Raw genomic sequence first — 24,430 nt, 5'->3', positions numbered from 1 at the left:
ACACCGAGTAACAGAAGCGCCTCCAGCTCTGTTTATCTGCTCATTTCGCCTCCTCCTCCAAAGGGAGATGATGTGTCATAATTCGCCAGAACGACCGCTACCCGCCGTGGGAAACTTACAGTCGCGCAACTGCTAACTGCAAAGAAGCCCGGAGCTCGCCGATTGGCTCCATTCTGTCATCTTCAACACAGTAAGCTTTTTTTTCCCGCCCTCAACACGATCCCTTTCAGGGCGCTTCTCGCGCCGAATCAGTGGCGTACCAACTAAGGGCGCGGGCTGGAGGGGGGTGGTCCACCCGGCACAGGCAATTAAAGGGTGCATTGTTTGCCGTCATTGGCAGCATTCTTCCTAAAGTTCCGGTCGCCCCTCTGTGCGTGCCTAGCCTCACGCTGGCGCTCCACTAGCCTCTCTCTCGATGCGTTTCAAGCCTCTTTCTGGTATTCCGATAGCTTTTCTCAGTGCGTTCCAAAGTTCCGTTCTGGGGCTCCAACAGGAAGTAGGCGGGACCCTGGCAGAGCAGCGAATTGTGAACGCCGCCACTGGTATAAGCTACACCTGGGGTGGATTGCTTCCAACCCCTCGGTACCCCCACTGTCCCTGAGTCCAATATCAGGCACTATTGAGGGAGTGGCATCTTGCTGCCGGCCAGCCTACCTTGCTGGTTGTCTCTTTGCCACTCCCCTTGACATCTAATCTTTTCACTCTCTCCCCCACCCCCAGATTGGCATTTTTTCCACCCCCAGATTGGCATTACCCACTTCCCTCCCCCCACGCGTCTACCTTTAGATTTGGAGGCAGCAATGATTCACAGAACAACCCTGCCACCGACCCCGGCGCTTTTCTCCACTGCGACCGGCCTTCTCTGACAACTTCCTGTTTCCACTGTAGCGGGTCGCAGTGGAGAGAAACGCCGGGGTCGGTGACAGGGCTGCTCTGTGAATCGCTGTCGCCGCCGCTAAATCTAAAGGTAGATGCAGGGAGGATGGGGAAAAAAAAGTCAATTGTGGGGAGAGTGTGAAAGGATTAGATGCCGGGAAGGGGAGCGGCAGAGAGCCGACCAGCAGGTGGGCAGGCCGGCAGCAAGGTGCCACTCCCCCAGTTGGCCTCATGATAGGCCTCGCAGATCCCACTCGCCCCATGTATCCTCATCTTACCCCCCTCCAGTGGTATCCGTGAGGTCCGCAGGGGTTAAAAACAGGGCTCCGTAGAGTGAGCGAGATCTGTGAGGTCCACGGGAGTAAAAAAAAAAAAAAAAGAGGATCCTTGGGGACCCCATGGCCGCTTTCTTTTTAAGGCCATGCGCTTTTTAGTTCCATGGGGTCCGTGTTGTAACTTCTACACTTGCTGATTTCTTTTCTCTTTGTGGTTGGGTTTGGGAGGGGGTAAAACACAGACCTCGCGGACTCCATAGATATCCTCATTTTAACTCCCGCGAACCTCACAGATCCTGTTCACCCCCGTGGTGAGCAGATTTTTAAGGGCAGCATACAGTTAAGATCCGTGAGGTCCACGTTTTATCCAGTCCCTTCTTGTGCTAAAATAACCCGCCTTAACAGTAGCACACATTTGCCAGTATTCTTATGGCCACATTCTGCAACATCTGTAAGTCTTTTCATACTTCCCATAGTCCAAATGGGACAGAACAAGGTGCAATGTCTTCCCATCTAATACATATTTCAATGACTAGAGCGATCCTGATCACTAGAAAGTTGTTCCTTAAATAATTGGAGATAATCAACAATTAAGCCTAGATATTTTTTTTTTATTTGATTTTCAAACAATACACATCCTTATGAAAGTGCAAAGATATAGAAAGCAACATTCAAAATTAAAGAACATATTATTCAAAAGAAACCATCTAACCCACATCAAGAGAAGAGTGTTACTAAATAGAAGAAAATATAAAAGGAAAGCAAATAGGATTTTTTTAAAAAGTCCTAAATACATATACAGTGTAGTACAATATTTACTTAGGGCTCCTTTTACGAAGGTGCGCTAGCGGTTTTAGCGCATGTTAGCTGAAAATCTACCGCCTGCTCAAAAGGAGGCTGTAGCGGCTAGCGCGTGTGGCAATTTAGCGCGCATGGGAGATTTCGTCTACCAGACGCTACAGGTTCAAGAAGTAACTGATAATGTGGAAGCTATGTGGACAACCTTGAAATCGATCCTTCATGAGGCAACTATCCGCTACATAAAATTGGTAACCAAACAACAAAGAAAAAGGAAACCCCAATGGTTCACAGATGAGGTATCAAACCTCATCAAGGAGAAGAAAAGAGCATTTCTCTCATACAAACGCACCGGGGAAAAAGAAGCAAACATTGAATACAGGACAAAGTCAGCAGCGGTCAAAACAGCAGTCAGGGAAGCCAAACTTCGTATGGAAGAAACTCTAGCGAAGAACATCAAGAAAGGGGACAAATCCTTCTTCAGATACATTAGCGACAGGAAAAAGAACACAAACGGGATAGTACGACTTAGAACGCCAGACGGGAATTATGTGGAAACTGACTCCGATAAAGCCAAACTACTAAATGATTACTTCTGTTCAGTCTTTACCTGCGAGGCACCAGGGCACGGGCCTCGGCTGGATGCAAAGCAAAGCATGGATGACCCATTTCAGAAGTTTGAGTTCACACCAGCTGATGTTTACAGAGAACTGTCAAGACTCAAGGTGAACCTGTCAAGACTCAAGGTGAACAAAGCCATGGGACCGGACAATCTGCGCCCAAGAGTGCTCAGAGAGCTATGCGATGTTTTGGCGGAACCGTTAGCCATGCTATTCAATCTCTCCCTAAGTACGGGGAGAGTCCCCCTGGACTGGAAAACTGCCAATGTTGTTCCTCTGCACAAAAAGGGTTGCAGAGCGGAGGCTGCGAATTACAGACCAGTAAGTCTCACATCAATAGTGTGTAAACTCATGGAAACTCTACTTAAAGGGAAATTAGACACGATATTGGATGAGGGGAATCTGAGGGATCCCTGTCAACATGGATTCACTAGGGGCAGGTCATGCCAATCCAATCTTATCAGCTTCTTTGACTGGGTGACAGGAAAGCTAGACTCGGGAGAGTCTCTGGACATAGTGTACTTGGATTTCAGTAAAGCGTTTGACAGTGTCCCACACCGTAGACTATTAAACAAGATGAAATCGATGGGGTTAGGTGAGAAATTAATGGCATGGGTCAATGATTGGCTGAGTGGAAGACTTCAGAGGGTGGTGGTCAATGGCACCCTCTCTGAGACATCGGAGGTGACTAGCGGAGTGCCGCAGGGCTCAGTCCTGGGACCATCCCTTTTTAACATATTCATAAGGGACTTGACCCGAGGGCTTCAGGGTAAAGTAGCGCTGTTTGCCGATGTTGCCAAACTGTGTAATATAATAGGTGAAAGCGATCTCATGGATGGTATGGCGCAGGATCTGATCAAGTTGGAAAACTGGTCTTCAACATGGCAGCTGGGCTTCAACGCAAAGAAGTGTAAGGTGATGCATCTCGGCAGCAGAAATCCATGCAGAACATACACCTTGAATGGAGAAACACTAGCTACGACCTCAGAAGAACAGGACTTGGGAGTAATCATCAGTGCAGACATGAAGGCTGCCAAACAAGTAGAGAAGGCCTCATCCAAGGCAAGGCGGATGATGGGAAGTATCAATAGAAGCTTCGTCAGCCGTAAACCTGAAGTCATAATGCCACTGTACAGAACCATGGTGAGACCTCATCTGGAGTACTGTGTGCAATTCTGGAGGCCACATTACCGTAAAGATGTACTTCGAGCTGAGTCAGTCCAGCGAATGGCCACTAGGATGGTCTCCGGACTCAAGGGTCTCTCATACGAGGAAAGACTGGACAAGTTGCAGCTCTACTCTCTAGAGGAGCGCAGGGAGAGGGGTGACATGATTGAGACATTTAAGTACGTCACAGGTCGTGTCGAGGTGGAAAACGACATATTCTTTCCTAAGGGACCTTCAGTCACAAGGGGGCACCCGCTCAAACTCAGAGGAGGGAGATTTGGTGGTGACACCAGGAAGTATTTCTTTACAGAAAGGGTGGTGGATCACTGGAACAAACTACCGGTGCAAGTGATCAAGGCCACCAGCGTGCTCGACTTTAAGAATAAATGGGACATCCAGTGGGATCTCTACGTGGGTCGAGCAGCACTCTGACTTAATGGGGTGGGACAGTGGAGTGGGCAGACTTGATGGGCTATAGCCCTTTTCTGCCGTCATCTTTCTATGTTTCTATTCCACACGTTAAGGCCCTAGCGAGGCTTTGTAAAAGGAGCCCTTAATTATTCCCAAAACTCAAAAAATTATTTTTTAAAAAAACAATATTTCTCATGACTCTTAAGAAACAGCTCTAGTTGTAGTGGATCCTAAAAAACATAATCCTTACTCTGAAAATCTAGCAAACATTTACATGGAAATTTAAGGAAAAGTAGCTCTCAGGGCTAACACTCTAGATCAGGGGTCTTCAAAGTCCCTCCTTGAGGGCTGCAATCCAGTCGGGTTTTCAGGATTTCCCCAATGAATATGCATTGAAAGCAGTGCATGCACATAGATCTCATGCATATTTATTGGGGAAATCCTGAAAACCCGACTGGATTGTGGTCCTCAAGGAGGAACTTTGAAGACCCCTGCTCTAGATTTAAGTGCCAAAAAGATCTTCCGTCTAAGTTGTGTGGCCCTAGCAACATCAGGAAATATCATTCTTTGCCCTACAAAAACACATCTTTTATTCTTAAAGTTAGGTGCCATTGACTCGTGTTAGTCCTAATGACTTGATGAATTACAGATCTAAAAAGAGATCAGTTTTGTGCTAGTCTGGAAAGGTCCTCCAGGGTCTTCCCCATGGTTTTCAACATGATTGCAGGCTGCCCTCTTCACCTGGTTTCTTCAATCTTCCCTGAAACATAATTTCTAAATCAAAGATTTCTCATTTATACAAGTTACCCACAGAGTGAACCATGTTTCTATTACATCTTCAGTATCCTCAAGAAAAGCTGTCAAATCAGATGATACCAGTTGGCCCACTTCTTGCTCAGAAGGGAGCTTTTTCTTTACAGGCAAATAGTAATAATTGGAAAAAGGTAATATCGCACATTATCCGTACCTAGGACTTCTTGGAGGTATTTACTTTCAAGTAGATAAATGGAATAAGAGTTTAAGTGGTTTGATTGACTTCCCCTTCTTACCTGGATTTTAGAAAATCATTGACAACTTATCTGTTTGGTAAATTTATAATGCCTTGTCAATTTCAATAAATTTGTGATTTTATTAATAATGTAATTTGATGTATCATTGCTGTGTTTTCACAGTTTTTCTTGTAAATCACACTGAACTGCAAGGTATTGTGGTATAAAAGTAAAGTTATTATTGGGAAATTCATAAAATGAAAACGCAGACTTCTAGCCCTACCTGCATTCTTCATCGTTTCTGATTTTAAATGTAAATTATAAGAATCTTTAATTGCAAAGGCAGATACTGCCTGAAGAGCAGAAACCTGAGTTTCTACAGCTTGCAAATGTTTATCCAAAATTGAAACGTTTGAGTCCACATTAACTATTTACAATTTCCTAAGAAAATCTCTGAGAAATGACTGATTTAAATCCCACATGTCTTTTAAGGTACCCTCTTGTGAAACTCCTGACACACGAATCATTGAAGGAGACTCAGCTTGAATTTCTTCAGATTGTACAATTTAAAGCATCTTTAAACAAGTCACATTTGAAATTATCTGAGGTCCCAGCCAATCCAGCTGAAAAGGAGCCTAATTCTGTAGGCCCCCATAACACAATATTCTGAAGGAGGGAATGGAGGAAGGAGTACGCTCTGGGGGGCTAAAAAAGGCACCCAGATGAAATATGGGCAGTTTCAATCATTGCAACCCCTCCAATAACAGTCATGTGACAGTCCATAGGACCCATTGTAATTGAAAAGGATCCCCATGGTTGAGGAAAAAATTAAACAATGTAACTCCTTAAAGTGAAGAATCCTCACTGCCTCCATTCCAAGGGGCAAGGTGTGCCCCTTTAGGCACACCCTTCAGCCATGCACCACAAGAACCAATGAACCAATGAAGGAAACTCAAGAGAACAAGAGCACCCTAAGTACAAATAAAAAAGCCAAAAACAGAAAACTATTACTGTTGGGGGATTCCATCATCAGAGGCATTAACCTTGGAACACAGGGCGAGGAGTCCAAAATAGTGAAATGTCTTCCAGGATCCTCAGCTACCAGGAGTTCCAGGCAAATACTGACTATAGTTAAGGAAGAAACTAAGGATTTTAACACTGATGTTGTTATCCATCTGGGAACAAATGACCTGGCCAACAACTCCACACTTGCAGCACAGAAAGCTTTTCGGGAGCTTGGTGAGGGCGTGAAACCTTTTGTAAAGACTTTAGCTTTTTCTGAAATACTGCCTGCATATGGAAAAGGAGAGCAAAGAGTGAAAAACACAGAGGACTTTAATAGATGGCTCAGAGCCTGGTGTCATCAAGAAGGCTTCAGGTACATAGGAGGATGGGGAAATACATGGAAGGACAAGAAGCTATATTGCACTGATGGGCTACATATTACTACAGCAGGAAAAAGAAACCTTGCAGAGAAATTTAGACAATATTTTTCCAGGCATTTAAACTAGAAGGTGGGGGTGGTGTATGTACGAAGGACAATTATAAAGACCACCCCCGGCAAAAGAAAAGATGTGATAGTAGTAAAGGCTGCAACATAAGCAATATCAGCAACTCATTTCTGGAAACGTCAATCGCTCCTCCTAAACTTACTTGCTCCACTTCATCACTGACGCTGAAACCGTGGATTGAAGACAAAGTTTTATTTTATTTTTCTTTCCAGCTTATGATTTATCTTTAATCTTATCTATTGTTTTGCCTTTTGTCTTTGTTTTGTTCTATTTCTATCATTTAAATTTCTCCAGAATTCTACTGTTCAACGGCTCCCCCTTCTGCTTCTATTCCTTTCTCTCCTCTCTTCTACCTTCCAAAGTATTTAGATCAATGCTGTCTTGTTAAAATGTTTATTTTATTTTTATTTTTCCTCTAACTCTACTTTTCACTTCTCTATTACCCTCCAGGTACTTTAGTTAGATTGTGAGCCTTCGGGACAGTAAGGGAATTTTTCAAGTACCTTTCTTATTTCTAATCTTAATGTATATTTTCTGTAAACCGCTTAGAACCTAACGGATGTAGCGGTATATAAGAAATAAATTACATTACATTACATTTCTTAGTATTGCAACGGAAAGTGAAACGACACAAAAATCCATACGAAGGAGATTATCGCTGAAAAATAGCTGGAAAGCGATGACCACAAATGCTCGCAGTCTAAGCAACAAAGTTCATGATCTGCAAGCCCTGATATTAGAGGCAGATCTAGATATTGTTGCTATCACAGAGACATGGTTCAGTGAATCACATGGATGGGATGCAAACATACCGGGATATAATCTTTTTAGGAAGGACAGAGATGGTCATAAAGGTGGAGGAGTAGCTCTCTATGTAAAGATCAATATCCAAGCGACCGAAATGCAAGGGACCTGGGGAGAGGAAGAAGCGATATGGATTGCTCTGAAAAGAGAAGATGGAACTTCTATCTACGTGGGTGTAGTCTACAGACCTCCGACTCAATCGCAGCAAATTGATAAGGATCTGATTGTGGATATCCAAAAGTTTGGAAGGAAAGAGGAGGTTCTGCTGTTGGGAGATTTCAACCTGCCGGATGCGGACTGGAATGTTCCGTCTGCGGAATCGGAAAGAAGTAGGGAGATTGTGGATGCCTTTCAAGAGGCTCTGCTCAGACAAATGGTGACGGAACCCACAAGGGAAAAAGCGATATTGGATCTGGTCCTCACAAATGGAGAGAGTATCTCTAATGTTCGAGTGGGTGCTCACCTGGGTAGTAGCGATCATCAAACGGTTTGGTTTGATATAACGGCTAAAGTGGAGAGCGGCCGCACGATACTTAAAGTCCTAGATTTCAAACGTACGGACTTTAATGCAATGGGAAAGTACCTGAAGAAAGAGCTGTTAGGATGGGAGGACATAAGAGAAGTGGAAAGACAGTGGTCTAAGCTGAAAGGAGCGATAAAAATGGCTACGGACCTTTATGTGAAGAAAATCAATAAAAACAAAAGAAAAAGGAAGCCGATATGGTTCTCCAACCTAGTGGCTGAGAAAATAAAGGCGAAAGAGTTGGCGTTCATGAAATATAAAAAAACCCAAGAAGAGGAGAGCAGAAAGGACTACAGGGTGAAACTGAAAGAAGCCAAGAGAGAGATACGTTTGGCGAAGGCACAGGCGGAAGAACAAATGGCTAAAAATGTAAAAAAGGGAGATAAAAATTTTTTCAGATATATTAGTGAAAGGAGGAAGATAAAAAATGGAATTGCTAGGCTAAAAGATGCTGGGAACAAATATGTGGAGAGTGATGAGGAGAAAGCAAATGTGCTAAACAAATACTTCTGTTCTGTGTTCACAGAAGAAAATCCTGGAGAAGGACCGAGATTGTCCGGCAAAGTTACACGAGAAAATGGAGTAGATTCTGCGCCGTTCACGGAGGAGGGTGTTTATGAGCAACTTGAAAAACTGAAGGTGGACAAAGCGATGGGACCAGACGGGATCCATCCCAGGATACTAAGGGAACTCAGAGAGGTTCTGGCGAGTCCTATTAAAGACTTGTTCAACAAATCTCTGGAGACGGGAGTGATTCCTGGGGATTGGAGGAGAGCGGATGTGGTCCCTATTCATAAAAGTGGTCACAGGGATGAAGCAGGAAACTACAGGCCGGTGAGCCTCACTTCAGTTGTTGGAAAAATAATGGAAGTGTTGCTGAAAGAAAGGATAGTGTATTTCCTTGAATCTAATGGGTTACAGGATCCGAGGCAACATGGCTTTACAAAAGGTAAATCGTGCCAAACGAACCTGATTGAATTTTTTGATTGGGTGACCAGAGAGCTGGATCGAGGACATATGCTAGATGTAATTTATTTGGATTTCAGCAAAGCCTTTGATACAGTTCCTCATAGGAGGCTGTTGAACAAACTTGAAGGGCTAAAGTTAGGACCCAAAGTGGTGAACTGGGTCAGAAACTGGCTGTCGGACAGACGCCAGAGGGTGGTGGTTAATGGAAGTCGCTCGAAGGAAGGAAAGGTGACTAGTGGAGTCCCTCAGGGTTCGGTGCTGGGGCCAATCCTGTTCAATATGTATGTAAGTGACATTGCTGAAGGGTTAGAAGGAAAAGTGTGCCTTTTTGCAGATGATACCAAGATTTGTAACAGAGTAGACACCGAAGAGGGAGTGGAAAATATGAAAAAGGATCTGCAAAAGTTAGAGGAATGGTCTAATGCCTGGCAACTAAAATTCAATGCAAAGAAATGCAGAGTAATGCATTTGGGGATTAATAATAGGAAGGAACCGTATATGCTGGGAGGAGAGAAGCTGATATGCACGGACGGGGAGAGGGACCTCGGGGTGATAGTGTCTGAAGATCTAAAGGCGAAAAAACAGTGTGACAAGGCAGTGGCTGCTGCCAGAAGGATTCTGGGCTGTATAAAGAGAGGCGTAGTCAGTAGAAGAAAGAAGGTGTTGATGCCCCTGTACAGGTCATTGGTGAGGCCCCACTTGGAGTATTGTGTTCAGTTTTGGAGACCGTATCTGGCGAAAGACGTAAGAAGACTTGAGGCGGTCCAGAGGAGGGCGACGAAAATGATAGGAGGCTTGCACCAGAAGACATATGAGGAGAGACTGGAAGCCCTGAATATGTATACCCTAGAGGAAAGGAGAGACAGGGGAGATATGATTCAGACGTTCAAATACTTAAAGGGTATTAACGTAGAACAAAATCTTTTCCAGAGAAAGGAAAATGGTAAAACCAGAGGACATAATTTGAGGTTGAGGGGTGGTAGATTCAGGGGCAATGTTAGGAAATTCTACTTTACGGAGAGGGTGGTGGATGCCTGGAATGCGCTCCCGGGAGAGGTGGTGGAGAGTAAAACTGTGACTGAGTTCAAAGAAGCGTGGGATGAACACAGAAGATTTAGAATCAGAAAATAATATTAAAGATTGAACTAGGCCAGTTACTGGGCAGACTTGTACGGTCTGTGTCTGTGTATGGCCGTTTGGAGGAGGATGGGCAGGGGAGGGCTTCAATGGCTGGGAGGGTGTAGATGGGCTGGAGTAAGTCTTAACAGAGATTTCGGCAGTTGGAACCCAAGCACAGTACCGGGTAAAGCTTTGGATTCTCGCCCAGAAATAGCTAAGAAGAAAAAAAAAAAAAAAAATTTTTAAATTGAATCAGGTTGGGCAGACTGGATGGACCATTCGGGTCTTTATCTGCCGTCATCTACTATGTTACTATGTTACTATGTAAGAGTGCAGGCCTTTTCATAGAGTTAATGAAGCCTCTGATGACATCAATGAGGTGTCCACCTCCTTGCCTGATAGAATTCAACAACATGTGCCAATGAAATCACTTGTCCTAACCGCAAAGAAGGCAAAAGCGGAAGTGCAGCCCCACCAGTGCAGGACACTTAAGTAACACCTTCTCCAAAGTGGCTGAAATGGAACCTGTTGCTGCAGAATTCAACAGGTGTGACTAAAGGGGAATACCCCTTAAGAGCAACTGAGAAGCCATCAAGGAGTTATTGAGGAATAACGTAGTAAATGACGGCAGATAAAAACCTGAACGGTCCATCCAGTCTGCCCATTAGTGATGCTCATTTAAAAAAATACATGATTTGATTAATTTGTCTCTTCTTTAATACTTCTGGGCCTTAGACTGTTAAATCTAGTATTGTCCTGAGTAGTTGAGGATTTGATTCATCTCATCATTGGATTTCTACAAACTTTCCCTTTCCAAGATACTCTGTGTCCTCTTTATATAATTTTTGTTTTGCTACGGCGAAAAAGGAAAGAATAGTTAAAGGACCAGAAAGGAAAGTTCAAGATCCTATGGACTCCTATGCTGTAGTTAAAAATACTATTTCCACTCCTATTGGGAAGTCCAATCTTTCATCTTAAGAGTGAAAGTAGTCTTGATGCTCCTTCTTTGAGGCCCAACCCATGCTCACCACCTAATGTAGCAAGCTCTGTTTCAATAACCTCTAGTGGGTGCAGATGGGACTGGAGGTTTGGGTCATCAACCAAAGCTTGTGGAACTTCTTAACCAATTCTTGGCAGTGATTTCTGAGGGGCCACCGCGGGAGCGGACTGCTGGGCATGATGGACCTGTGGTCTGACTCGGCAGAGGCGATACTTATGTTCTTATGATAATGTTGCCAGCTATTGAGATGCCTTTTAATGATACGATAACTACTGAACTTTTCCCTTAAACCATCTACATTTGGAGGCTTTATGAGATCAGATTTTGAAGTGACAACAGTCCCAAAGGAAGTTTTGAATGTGGAAATTTGGCGGTTAATAACTAAGATAGGAGGGGAATTTAACTAATTGCTTGTTTCAGTTGTGCTCCTTTATGAGGGAAGCAGCGGCCAAAGTAGCTTCATTAGAGACTGATTTAATATTGCATAGTGGGAAACTAAATGTGTTTTCAGTGATAATTGAATCATTAGAAACCACTAATGCTGGTACTTCAGAACCAATTGAGAACCAATAATCTTCGTTTTTTTTAAATTCCCCTATAATTTAATTTCCCCTAAAGAGATATTGAAACAGTATATGTTAGAAGTTCTATCTTTGGATTCTTCATCACTCTCACAGATTTGTAAAGTATATTATGTTTCCTCTTCTGCAAAGAATATTTCAGGAGGAGGGGTGGAAGAAGTACTAGAGATGGATTTAACTAGAAACATATATTCTAGATACTGCGTTAAGAGGTACAGTAAATTCTCAGTTATCCGACACCTATAGGGATTGATAGATGCCAGATAACTGTAGTTTCTGGTTGCTAGAGAGTTACTCTACAAATAGTTTCCCACCTCACTCTGTTCCTCCCTTCCCATCCTCCTTTCTGGTGTGGGTCACTTTCTCTCTTACCCTTCTCAACTCCCCCTCCCCCCCCACACACTTATGGTTCCAGCATCCCCTGCCCTTCACTCTGCTGGACCCTCCCCCTCTCCCACACACACACTTCTGATGCACCTTCCCCACCCTCCCCCAGGTCTGCTCTTCTTCCCTTTTGGACCTCCACCGGCAGCGGTCCTGACCCATCAACCCCCCCTCTCTCATCTGAAGCAGCAGTGATTATTTTTTTTTTTTCGGTTGCATGAATTTCAGATAATTGGGATTCTACTGTACCTTGATGGTTACTTTTTTTGTAGTGAAGGTAAAGATAAAATCTTGATTAGTTTCTTCAAGAAAAGGTGGGCTCACTTTCATTGTTCCCCTGTAAATGTTTTTCCTGATATCTCGCAGAGAACTCAGGTGATCCATAAAGTGTTTCTTAAACTGAGATCTAGGGTTTTGTCCTTGGGTATGACTTTCCTGAAATTTCCCAGACAGTGTTTGGTGAAGTTCCAAGAAAAGAATTATATTTTTAAAGATCCTAACATTTAGAAAATTTAATTCAAACTCAGGAATCAGCCAAGTCTGCATCTTCTGGTGAGGTGAAGTAGTGATTAACATTGGTGATTATATTAGGTTATTAGTATATACAGGGGTTTAGTTAGATGAAACAATTATAGGGTCTTTTCTTATGTTTTCTTTAAGGGTTTCCTGATATGATTGACTGTACTATCTTCCCAATGTCTTTGATTTCTTTAATTCTCCTATTATAGAGAGGCTGAGTTAGATGATGTTTAAAAATTACTTTTGTTTTTTCTTTTTTAACTCAGTCTGTGGAAATTTATTCTTGTATGATGATGCTTGTTAAAAGTTAAAAGTGCAATAAAAAAGTAAAATAAAAAAATGGAGGAACTGGAGTAAAATAAATCTAACCCCCCCAAAAAAAAACTCCAGTTAAGCACGTGCTGAGTACTATACCAATTGTTTTCCGCACCCTGCTTGCCAGTGAATCAACTAAAATAATTTTTATAAGAGGGGGAAAAAGGTCTCAGAAGCCAACAGGGCATACCTTTGCACCGGAGCTATGAGAGAATGCTAGGCATTCTCATTGGCTCTCCCCCCTGCTTCTATCATTGGCTAAAAAAATCCCTTTAGATAGCAAACATTTCAAAGTTTAAATACACTGCCAAATATCTCAAATGGGATTAATAAAGTCCTGTTCATCTCACCACTGGATTGGATAGCCAGTGTCTTGACTTTAAGCTCCTTCTAAATGGTTCAGCAGAGTTTAATAACCTCTGGCCTGACTCTGTGTGGGAAGTAATAAGACCTATTCTAATGTGTCTTTTATAGCATCACTCAGGACAAGCTTTGTTTCTTGACACAACCACAGGTGTCTGCCTGCATTTTTAATAACATTTCTGTATTATTCCCTCCTCTGGGTGTAATAGGTTCCTCCTGGAAGATTAAATTGTAAACAATATTTAATTAGAAAAGTGAGCTCATGTGGCGGCACTTGGGTACCCACTATAGAAAGGAAATCATCTAAGGCTTAATTACATTGATTAATTTACTAGGTTTTTGTAGTTATAAACACATCTTATCTTTTCACTGAATATATTATAAAGCATGATACAAATGAGCAGCTGTGTGCTGAATCTGAATACCTGCTGCATGTTTTATATGGAGAAAACAGGAATGAAATGGCTGCTAATTCTCTAGATACATTCAAATGTATAGTGTTGCTAATATAATAATCTTGTTTGTGTTTTCTAGGTTTCAATTAAGGAAAGGTCCTAATTTCCGCCTTCATGAATATCTCGGGTTTATGCCTTTTAATCGGAAGAGAAATGGTTTCACGGCGGTCATCGATTTTTGGGATTCCAGGAAAGTTCTTATCTCCCCCAATGGCTATGACTTCTTTGCAAATAGCAGGCAGAAAGGATGTCTATGATCTCCTGCCACTAAATGAGAGTGAGCTCCAGGAACAGTTCGTAAAAGGTCATGGTCCCGGAGGCCAAGCAACTAATAAAACGAACAACTGTGTAGTTCTAAAACATGTTCCCTCTGGAATAGTAGTAAAGGTAATTCCTTAGTGTTTCAGTGTATCAAGGGAACAACATATCAATGATGTCCTTAAAATGCTTTTTTTCCCTCTTAGACAAATTTGTTGTCTATCTTTTGGAGCGTTTTCTTTATGCTTTAATAGTTTTAGACCACGGGTGTCAAACTCAATCACCGAAATCCAAAACAAAGGCTAAGTCGCAGGCCGGACCCTGCCCAATCTCCGCCTCAGACCCCGCCCACCATAATAATACTAATTATAACACCATTTTTCTATTCATTTTCCATATACACACACACAATATATAATCTTATTAACATGTAATGGTTAACCACAAAACAAACTGTATGCTTCTCAGCATTCATTCCTACCAGAACACAGATAACCCCTATGCAAATACGGGACTAAAAACTAAAAGTACTAATATATTTTTATAAAACACCCTAAGATTCAAGATTCTGCATGCAGTACAACCCCCAGAGAAAAAGAAACAAATGTATTTCTTCCTAAGCAGTGCAAAAGATAGACAGCAGATTAAAATGCTCAAAACTCAATTCAAACACTAAGGGCTCCTTTTACGAAGCCGCATTAGTGGCTCTATCGCACGCACATTTTTTAGCGTGCGCCAACCCCCATGCGAGCCGAAAAACTACCACCTCAAGAGGAGGCGGTAGCGGCTAGCACGGCCAGCAAATTAGCGCGCACGTTGAACCACTAACACGGCTTTGTAAAAGAAGCCCTAACTTGAAAATAAAACCATTCCCCCCTGCCCTTGTTGTCTCTCTCCCTCCAGCGGGGGTCTAACCTTCTGGCCTGCTCCAACCTGGCCGTTTTATGTGGCCCGCTGTCCGATGTCCCCCCAGTGTCATCTTGTGGCCGGCTCTCTCCTCGTAGCTGTAGTGTGCACGGAGCCGCGTGCAGCGGCTCCTCGTGTGTCCTGCACCTGAACTGGAAGCTTTCTCTGACGTCGCAACGTCGGAGAGGAATGCTTCTGGATGAGGTGTGGTATGTGCGAGGAGCCGCTGCACGTGGCTTCATGCGCATTACGGCTTTGAGGAGGGAGCCGGCCACAAGGTAAAACTGAGGGCATCGGACTGCAGGCAACATAAAACAGCCAGGCAGGCCGGATTTGGCCCGCGGGCCATGAGTTTGACACCTGTGCTTTAGACCAGTGGTTCCCAACCCTGTCCTGGAGGACCACCAGGCCAGACGGGTTTTCAGGATAGCCCTAATGAATATGCATGAGAGAGATATGCATATAATGGAGGTGCCAGGCATGCAAATCTGCTCCATGCATATTCATTAGGGCTATCCTGAAAACCCGACTGGTCTATACAATGTGTCGATTCGCTTTCTCTTGCTAAGACTGAACTCATTCTTAAGAACATAAGAAGTTGCCTCCGCTGAGGCAGACCAGAGGTCCAGCTCGCCCAGTGGTCCACTCCCGCGGTGGCCCATCAGGCCTATTGCCTGAGCAGTAGTCCCTGACTATTTCTATAACTACCTCTTGCTCCTATCCCTATCCCTATTATTACAGTATTACCTTCACTTTATGTCTCAAAGCATGTGTATTCTGGTTACTGCCGCTTCTGATCTGCTTTTGCAGAAAATTTGAGAATTAATGTATTTTTTTACAGGATCAGGAAATACTGAAGGATGTCTTCACTTTAATCTCCTGTACAGTTTTCTGTGATTTATATATTAGCTCATTATCATCCCCAGTAAAAATAGGCAGAGGCTGGTATTTAAAAACATAACCGCATAAAACTTTCTTTTAAATCTCCAGATTAATTTGGCCATTTTATATGTAAAACTGCCAAATTTGTCTGCCTAGAAAAGGGGTGTGTTTTAGAGTTGGGGATAAGAAGAGCAAACATTTTTTATACAGTACTTTCAGTGGCAAAATTCAGCAACTTGTCATTTAGTATGTGTATGGCTATTCAAAGCCAATACTTAGAGGTTTAGTTATCATGGTGAACTGCTATCAAGACATGTAATTTTACTAATAACTTGTGCAATTTTACAAGTCCAGTTCTATGCAGCAAGACATTACATTACATTACATTACATTAGGGATTTCTATTCCGCCATTACCTTGCGGTTCAAGGCGGATTACAAAAGGTTAATTTAAAAAAGACAGAATTACAATGATTAGCTAGAGAGGTAAGTTGTAGATCTTAAGAGCATTTAGAGGTCGTGTTGTTATTGCTGTTTCAGGAATTTCTTGAAAAGTGTGGTTTTTATTTCTTTTCTGAACGTCCTATAGTCTGGGGTGGTCATCAGAAGGTTGGAGATCTGGTTGTCCAGTCTTGCGGCTTGAGTGGCTAGGAGGCCGTCGTGTAATTTTGTTCTTTTTACTTCTTTGATTGGGGGGGGTATGAATGGGGAGTGCGTTTTTCTGTGTCTGGTACTGGGTGCTTGGATGAGGCGATTGTTCAGGTATGATGGGCTGTCTCCGTGTAGGGTTTTAAATAATATGCAGTAGAATTTGAATTGGATTCTTTCTTGGATTGGGAGCCAGTGTGAGTTGATGAAGGCTTCAGTGATGTGGTCATGTTTTTTCAATGAGTAGATGAGTCTCAAAGCTGTATTTTGGATTGTTTGGAGTTGTCTTATCGTGGTTGCAGGACATGGAAGGAAGAGTATGTTACAGTAGTCCAATATACCTAGTATTAGGGATTGTACTATAAGTTGGAATTGTGTTCTTTCAAAGAATTTTCGGACTTGTCTCAGGTTTCTCATGATTGCGAATGATTTTTGAATTGTTTTATTTATTTGCGGTTGCATTGTGCAGCATCTGTCTATGGTCATGCCTAGTAGTTTTATGGTGGTTTGGATGGGATATTTGGTTGCGTTTATGTCTAGGATGGTTGTGGTTTGGATCTTGTCATTTTCTAGGAGGATGAATTTGGTTTTGTCTTGGTTGAGTTTAAGTTTGTGATTTTCCATCCAGGTTGTGACTGCTTCAAGTGTTTGGTGAAGTTTGTCTGTCATGGTAGGTTTAGAATGATCGTATGGGACGAGGATGGTGATGTCATCCGCATAACTATAGGAGGTTATGCCTAGATTATCCAGATGCGTTCCTAGAGAAGCAGTGTAGAGATTGAAGAGGGTAGGGGATAGTGGAGATCCTTGTGGTACGCCGCAGGGGTTTGACCAGGATTCTGACTTTTCTTTGTTTGATTTTACACTGTAGGTTCTGAGTTTTAGGAATCCTTCAAACCAGGAGTATACTTTGTCTGAGATGCCTATTGCATCTAAGATCTGTAGAAGAATGTTGTGGTCTACTAGGTCGAATGCCGCCGATAGGTCCAGTTGTATGAGTAGCATTTTTTTCCCTGTACTAAGTTGTTGTCTGACGGTATCCATAAGGGAGCCTAGTAGTGTCTCTGTGCTGAAGTTTGTTCTGAAGCCTGATTGCATGGGGTGGAGTAGGTTATGGTCCTCTATGTAATTGGTGAGGAGTTTGGCTACTAGGCCTTCTATAATTTTGACATATAGCGGAATTGAGGCTATAGGTCTAAAGTTAGATGGGAGGTTTTGTGGTGCTTTTGGGTCTTTTTGGATTGGGGTGATGACAATTTCGCTGAGGTCAGCAGGGAATGTGCCTTCTGTGAGCGTGAATTGGATCCATTGTAGAGTTATGGTGCGGAATTTTACACTAGAGGTGGTAAGGAGATATGAGGGGCAATGGTTGAGGTCACAGGAGGCATGGCTGTATTTTTTGTAGAATTTGTTGAATTCTGACCATTGTATGTTAGGGAATTGAGTCCAAATTCTGTCTGCTGCGATTGCCTCTTTTCCTGTAGGGTGGATTGTGATTGGATTTTGATGGGATGGGTTAAGGATGAGTGTGGCTCTGGTGTTGGTGATTTTGTTCTTGAAGTGTTCTGCTAAGAGGGTGGGTGATGGTGGAGGTGTGTTCGTGGTGGTAGTGTATGGTTTGGTGTCTGTTAATTCTTTCAGGATTTGGAATATTTTTTTGGAATCTTGGGTTTCCGTGCCTATGAGATTAGTATAGTAGCTTTTCCTCTTATCTTTTAGTAGATTTTTGTATTGTTTGTTGATTTTTTTCCAGTCGGTTTTTGTTTGATCTTGGTTCTTTTTTCTCCATTTTCTTTCTAATCTTCTACACTGTCTTTTGAGTTGGAGTAATTCATTATCAAACCATTGGTCTGATTTCCTGCTGGTTCTGGTTTTGGTTTGTAGGGGTGCCAGATCATCAAGGATGTTGGTGGATACATTTTTCCAGTGGGAGATGAAGTTTTTTGGGTCGCAGTCTTGGATAGTTTCGTCTACATTTGACCAGAAAATGGTTGGGTCGATATGTTTGCGTGAGGTATATGTGGTTTTTTTTGATTGAGGTGTGTGTTTGGTTTTGGTCCAATTGATGTTGAAGTTATAAATGTAGTGGTCTGACCATAGGGATGGGGACCATGTTCCGTTAGGAGTTTGGATTGCTGGATTGGATGGTTGGTGAGACATGAATGCAGCAATGTCCAGTTGATGACCTTTTTCATGAGTGGTTTGTGGGTTTAGGATCTGGAAGGATAAGGCATTGAGGAAGGATAGACAGTTATTTGCTGGTGTGGAGGTTGTGTCTTCTAGGTGTAGGTTTAGGTCTCCTAGGATGAGGTTATATTCAGCTGTTAGTGAGTTTAGGTAGATGAAGTTTTCAAATTCAGGTCTCACTGTGGTCCAGTTTCCTGGTGTTATGTAGCAGAGCAAGCAGTTTAGAGAGTTTTTTAGTGTTGGGTTTGTGAGTTGACACGCTAGGAAATCCATTTGTGGAGTGGATGTTTTCTCAAGAATGTTTAGAGTTAGGGAGTTCTTGAATATTATTGCTAGTCCTCCTCCTCTTTTTTTCTCTCTGCAGGTTACTGTTATTTTGTATCCTGGCGGGCATACTTCTTTTATTCTAGGGTCTGTGTCTGAGGTTAACCAGGTTTCAGTGAGGAATAGGCAGTCAAGTTTTTCTGTTTTTATCCAATTTTTTATGTTTTCTGTTTTGGGTCCTAGAGATCTGATGTTAACATAGGCACAAGTAAGGGAGGTCGTGTTGGTCTGGGGAATGTAAGTTGTTTCCGGGTATATGAGTGTTGTGGGAGTTGGATGAGATTTTGTTTTCGGAGGTGTTGATCTTCTTCTCCAGATAACATTGATGGGGTGTTGAGTGCTGGTGTGGTGGTTCGGGTTTCTTGATGTGAGTATTCTTCTGTTGGGAATTTGGAAGTTGGTTGTACTGGCGGTTGAGGTTGTGGTGGGTAAGTTGTTTGCTGTTGTTTTCCAGCTAGAGATGAGGAGGATTATCAGGAGGGTGGCTAGTTTGTGTGTATGCAGGGAGAGCTTCATGTTTGATGTCTGGTTCGGAGTGTTCGGAGTGTTAGGTAGAGGGAATGGTTCTCTCTTAGAGTCCTGGTTGGAGGAGGGGGAGGAGCGGGGATCTTTCGCTCCTTACCTTATAATGGAAGTCGGCAGGAGGTCTGGTGGAGTGGTCTCTGGGGCTTTGGTGTTCCCGTTTCCAAGGTCCGCTGGTGCTCCTCTCAGGTGCTCCTCTCAGGTGCTCCACGAAGGCGCTCACTAAGGCGCAGGCGCCTTTGTCGTGCGCCTTCGTCGGCACGCCGAACAGCGGCGCGCTGTTGGCGCTGTGTCTTTTTATGTAAGTTGTCCTCCTGCGGGATCGGGGGGGCGGAGCAGGGCTCCCACGCCGGCCCGGTCGTGCTGGAAAATGGCGAGTGCTGGCGCTGTGTCTTTTTATGTAAGTTGTCCTCCTGCGGGATCGGGGGGGCGGAGCAGGGCTCCCACGCCGGCCCGGTCGTGCTGGAAAATGGCGAGTGCTGGCGCTGTGTCTTTTTATGTAAGTTGTCCTCCTGCGGGATCGGGGGGGCGGAGCAGGGCTCCCACGCCGGCCCGGTCGTGCTGGAAAATGGCGAGTGCTGGCGCTGTGTCTTTTTATGTAAGTTGTCCTCCTGCGGGATCGGGGGGGCGGAGCAGGGCTCCCACGCCGGCCCGGTCGTGCTGGAAAATGGCGAGTGCTGGCGCTGTGTCTTTTTATGTAAGTTGTCCTCCTGCGGGATCGGGGGGGCGGAGCAGGGCTCCCACGCCGGCCCGGTCGTGCTGGAAAATGGCGAGTGCTGGCGCTGTGTCTTTTTATGTAAGTTGTCCTCCTGCGGGATCGGGGGGGCGGAGCAGGGCTCCCACGCCGGCCCGGTCGTGCTGGAAAATGGCGAGTGCTGGCGCTGTGTCTTTTTATATAAGTTGTCCTCCTGCGGGATCGGGGGGGCGGAGCAGGGCTCCCACGCCGGCCCGGTCGTGCTGGAAAATGGCAGGGGCAGCCGGGTTGAGAATTGAGGAGCAGCACCCGAAGGCAGAGGGCTGCTCCCGAAGAAATCAGTTGAATTTGGCAGGGGCTTCGGGAGGCGGAGCTGGACTCCCACGCGGCCCGAAGTACCTTCCTGCGGCAGGAGAAGCAGTTTTTTCGTTGGGGCAGCTCCCGGTTTCAGTGGGGCTGCCCTGAAGAGAAAAGCTGTGTGTGCTGTTCTGCAGGGGGCTTCGGGAGGCGGAGCTGGACTCCCACGCGGCCCGAAGTACCTTCCTGCGGCAGGAGAAGCAGTTTTTTCGTTGGGGCAGCTCCCGGTTTCAGTGGGGCTGCCCTGAAGAGAAAAGCTGTGTGTGCTGTTCTGCAGGGGGCTTCGGGAGGCGGAGCTGGACTCCCACGCGGCCCGAAGTACCTTCCTGCGGCAAGAGAAGCACTACTTACTAGTGCTGCCCAATTCAGGTTTGGATTCAATTTGGTTTATTGAATCAATTATTCAATTCGATTTACTGTTCACTTTTCCCACCCAATCATATGGTTTTTTTTCTCAATGTCCTGTCAGGTTTAGTTTGTAGCCTCTTTGCCCTCCAACCACATGCTTGTGCTGTGGTGTAAACCAAATAAAAAATTTTTTTCTGTTGTCCGTTAGGTCCTCGTTCATGCTTACTAACACCAGTTCTGGCAGGATACACATTTTAAATCTGACATATTGAAATCACAAAATAGAAAATAACATTATTTTTTCTGCCTTCTACTATCATATCCAACATTTCTGTTTCTTTCCCATTATCTACCCTCTCTCCCCCTTCCATGCAGCATCTCTCTCCTCCTCTTCTCCATTATCATGTGCAACATTTCTTTCTCCCCATGCAGCCTCTCTGCCTGCCCTCCACCCTATGTCCAACATTTCTTCCTCTCTCTTCTCTATGCAAGTCATCTTCCCCTCCACCAGATACAGGATTTCTCCATCTCATCCTTTTCTGCCTCTTTATTATATCTCTCCCTTCCTCTCCACCCCATATCCAACAGTTCTTCCTCTCTCTTCTCTCCTCCCATGTGCAGCAGCTTTCCTCCCCTTCCACCCATCCCCCTGTGCAACAGCTTTCTATTTCTCCAGCTCCCTGTGCAGTAATTTTCTATTCCCCCCCCCCTCCGATCAGATGTGATAAAAACTGATATACCTCCTACTCCGCCAGGGCTTCCCTTTACTGCATCATCAGTGACACGGCAGAGGGAAAGTTCCGCGGGGCAGGCCGCAAGCTTCCTGTTCATAGCACTGCCTCTATCGACCAGCCACTGCCGCCGCTGCTACTGCTTTAGGAGGAGGGTATGTCAAGTCTCACTGGGGTGTTGATCACTGAATCAGCAAGTCCAATTTTATTTAGTTGAATTAATCAATTCAGTGAAGTGGGCAGCGCTACTAGTTACCAATAACTGGGCTCAACAATAAAATAGCACATTTTAATGGCAGCCCATATTGATAACTCTCCCCACGCTTATATAATATTGCTAAAAATGCATATAACTTTTAATAGTGGCCATGCCACTGAAAATTGTATTTTTAATTTTCCTTAAGAGCATAATGTGGTGCTGGTATATGACTCAATGGCATGCTATACACTGCCTTGTGGGAGGACTTGGCTTTGATTTGTTGGTTTCCTGGACCAAATAAAGCTGGTGATAGTTGCAACTGTATCCCTCACAGTTCCTACAGAGGTGGAAAAAGAGGAACTTCTTCCATCACTCAGCAGTGACCAGTACTTGCTAGACTTAAGAGTGCATATATAGTTGATTCTGTATAGAACAGCAGTCTGTGGCTCTAGGCCTGAGGTCGGCAACCTGCGGCTTGTGAGCCACATGCAATTCTTTTTCCCATGTGGCTGTGGCTCTTCAATAGATAGGCCCCCCAGACTTATCAAAGTACCATGTGGTCTAGTGGCAGAAACACAGCCCTCTCACTCATAACTCCTCGCAGCTGCCTTCTAAAATGGCTGCCGCAACCTCTTAAGGCAGCTCATAGTACTACAGGAAATGTGAGTAGCTGCGAAAGGTTGCGGCAGCCATTTTAGAAAGCAACTGTGAGACAGGAGCAAGAGGGCCATGCTCCTGCCACAACGCCCTCCTCTGGACCACTAGGTACCTTATTAGGTCAAGGGGGGCTAACTATAAATGGCAGAGTGGAGGGGGTGGGGGCATTGTGGGGTTGAGCTGCCAGAGAGGGCCACGCTGCTCTGAAGCCCCCCCCAATACTGGACCTGTTTCTAAGTAGGCCTTTGGGGGGAGGGGGAATCATGGAGTTGGGAGGGAGATCAACGGGTTGGGGTTAGGAGAGGGGAGAGAGCCTTGGCTATGGGTTAGAGGGAGGAATGAGAGGTGCAAAGACCTGTGAGGGGTTGGAGAGGAGAGAAAAGCTAGATCTTGGGGAGGGAAGAGAGTGAGAAACCTGGAATATCTCAAACCCCCTTCTCTACCCATTCCAGCTCTTTGTAAAGTTTGAGTCAGATCTTTAGGATAAATTGCTCTTTGTTTTAAAAAGATTGCCGACCCTTGCTTTAGGCCAAGGACTTTCACTGCAATGGCTAGGCTCTTTTTTGGGGGGAGGGAGTTATAAAATAGGAGAAAAATACCCCACATTTTTGGAAGTATCTCATGTATATTCATGGTGGTACTCCTGAAAACCTGACTGGGTATGTGTGCCTCCAAAAGAGGGTTAGGAAGTGTTGCTCTGTTGATTAGCTGTCTTCCAGCCTTCTATCATAGGCCAAAAAACCTTCCTATCAGCAAGACATGCAATCCACATTTAATTAATGCTGTCACACAACTTATTAGACGTAAGACCGTAACTTAAAGTTATAATGTGAAATAAATGCTTGGGGAATATTACTGGAGGTTATGCTATGTTTGAAATTTGATTTTATTACTCTGGTTCCTCTATTTGGGGTTTTTTTTTTGTTGTGAGGATATGCAACATACATGTGTAAATGCCACTGTAAATAAAATAATGGCATTTAAAGTAAAATATCACCATTGCTTTTACTTAAAATGGGATATTATGTTTTGTAGTGCCATCAAACGCGATCTGTTGAAATGAACAGAAAGCGAGCGAGAACAATCTTGCAAGAAAAAGTAGACCTCTTCTACAAAGGAGAAAACAGCCAAGTCTATCAACAACAAGAGGAAGCTAGGAGGCAAAAACAAGAGAAGAGACAAAAAGCAAGAAAGAACCTAGAGAAGAAGAAACATTTGAAGGAAATGCTCAAAAACGAGTTGGAAAGTAAATGACAAACTGCATTTGAAGGACATTAGGGTGTGTATTTCTTTAAAGAACTATCCATGGTCCTCTTATAAAATCTGTAGCACCAGTGCTGTACAAAATGAAATATTTAAAAAGGTTACCCACATACCAATATTTCAAAGTACTACTAGCTGAGACAGTGGGAGGGAGACAATGGATTATGGTATGTTTTGACACAAAGAAAAAGGCTCACAAAGGTGGAGAATTGGAATATATCTCTGCTGATGTGACCATGTCCACAAGTCTATCACAAGATGTGTCCTAATGATATGTCATCATCCAGATAAGCAACAGCTCACCTTATGACAAAAAACATGACTTTAAGCTCTATTTACATCACCCTTAATGAGTTTGATAAAACACTGCCATTACTGTTTTTTTTATGATTGACAAGCAAGAGTTGATCCAATGGTCAATGCTATATCTATGAACTATGTATTAATAATCCACTTTCAGAAATGGCTTGATACTCTTGTAGAGGTTTCCACAATAGATTGATGGGCTATTTGTTAAAATGGAAATAATTAGAACAGCATTGGTATGACTGCATTATGCATTCAAAAAGGCATTGGTGGTAACCTGCACAGAGGCAATTATACGTAGTTCTAAAAAAGGGTGCCTTGTGTGGAAGGGACAAGGACGATTCATTGCACTGATTCAGCACTGAATTGTCCCATGATGAACAAGCTATTAAAAGATGATTGAGTGTTTGGGGGGTGATGCCCCCCCACACCCAAGGAGAGAGGACAGATGGCACAAACCCCCTCCTTTA

General features: G+C 43.9%; 2 protein-coding genes across 9 annotated transcripts in view; one reads left to right on the top strand and one right to left on the bottom strand.

The window, feature by feature from the left end:
* The window catches only part of MPHOSPH9 (M-phase phosphoprotein 9), a 154,431-nt gene extending 154,049 nt beyond the window's left edge, over window positions 1-382 (bottom strand). For 3 of the 6 annotated variants that reach the window (XM_033954544.1, XM_033954538.1, XM_033954546.1), the window contains exon 1: window positions 5-144. The gene's annotated coding sequence lies outside the window, so the exon portion shown is untranslated. Of the gene's footprint in view, window positions 1-4 lie in introns of all 6 variants that reach the window. The other 3 variants (XM_033954541.1, XM_033954540.1, XM_033954545.1) reach the window with 3 other exon arrangements.
* Window positions 88-23,774, top strand: C8H12orf65 (chromosome 8 C12orf65 homolog). 3 transcript variants are annotated; one of them, XM_033954548.1, is made up of 3 exons: window positions 88-190; window positions 13,759-14,066; window positions 23,427-23,774. In XM_033954548.1, the coding sequence occupies exons 2-3, from the start codon at window positions 13,794-13,796 to the stop codon at window positions 23,643-23,645; spliced, it is 492 nt and encodes a 163-aa protein (XP_033810439.1). In that variant the 5' UTR covers window positions 88-190; window positions 13,759-13,793; the 3' UTR covers window positions 23,646-23,774. The 3 variants fall into 3 exon arrangements, with proteins under 3 accessions (XP_033810439.1, XP_033810438.1, XP_033810442.1); XM_033954547.1 differs by lacking the exon at window positions 88-190 and adding an exon at window positions 837-967; XM_033954551.1 differs by lacking the exon at window positions 88-190 and adding an exon at window positions 6,476-6,514.
* Window positions 23,775-24,430: the final 656 nt, after the last annotated feature.

Source organism: Geotrypetes seraphini, chromosome 8 (assembly GCF_902459505.1).
Source record: "Geotrypetes seraphini chromosome 8, aGeoSer1.1, whole genome shotgun sequence".
Taxonomy (NCBI): Eukaryota; Metazoa; Chordata; class Amphibia; order Gymnophiona; family Dermophiidae; genus Geotrypetes; species Geotrypetes seraphini.
Note: the sequence above shows the minus strand (reverse complement) of the source record. Positions and strands in the feature narration are given on the sequence as shown.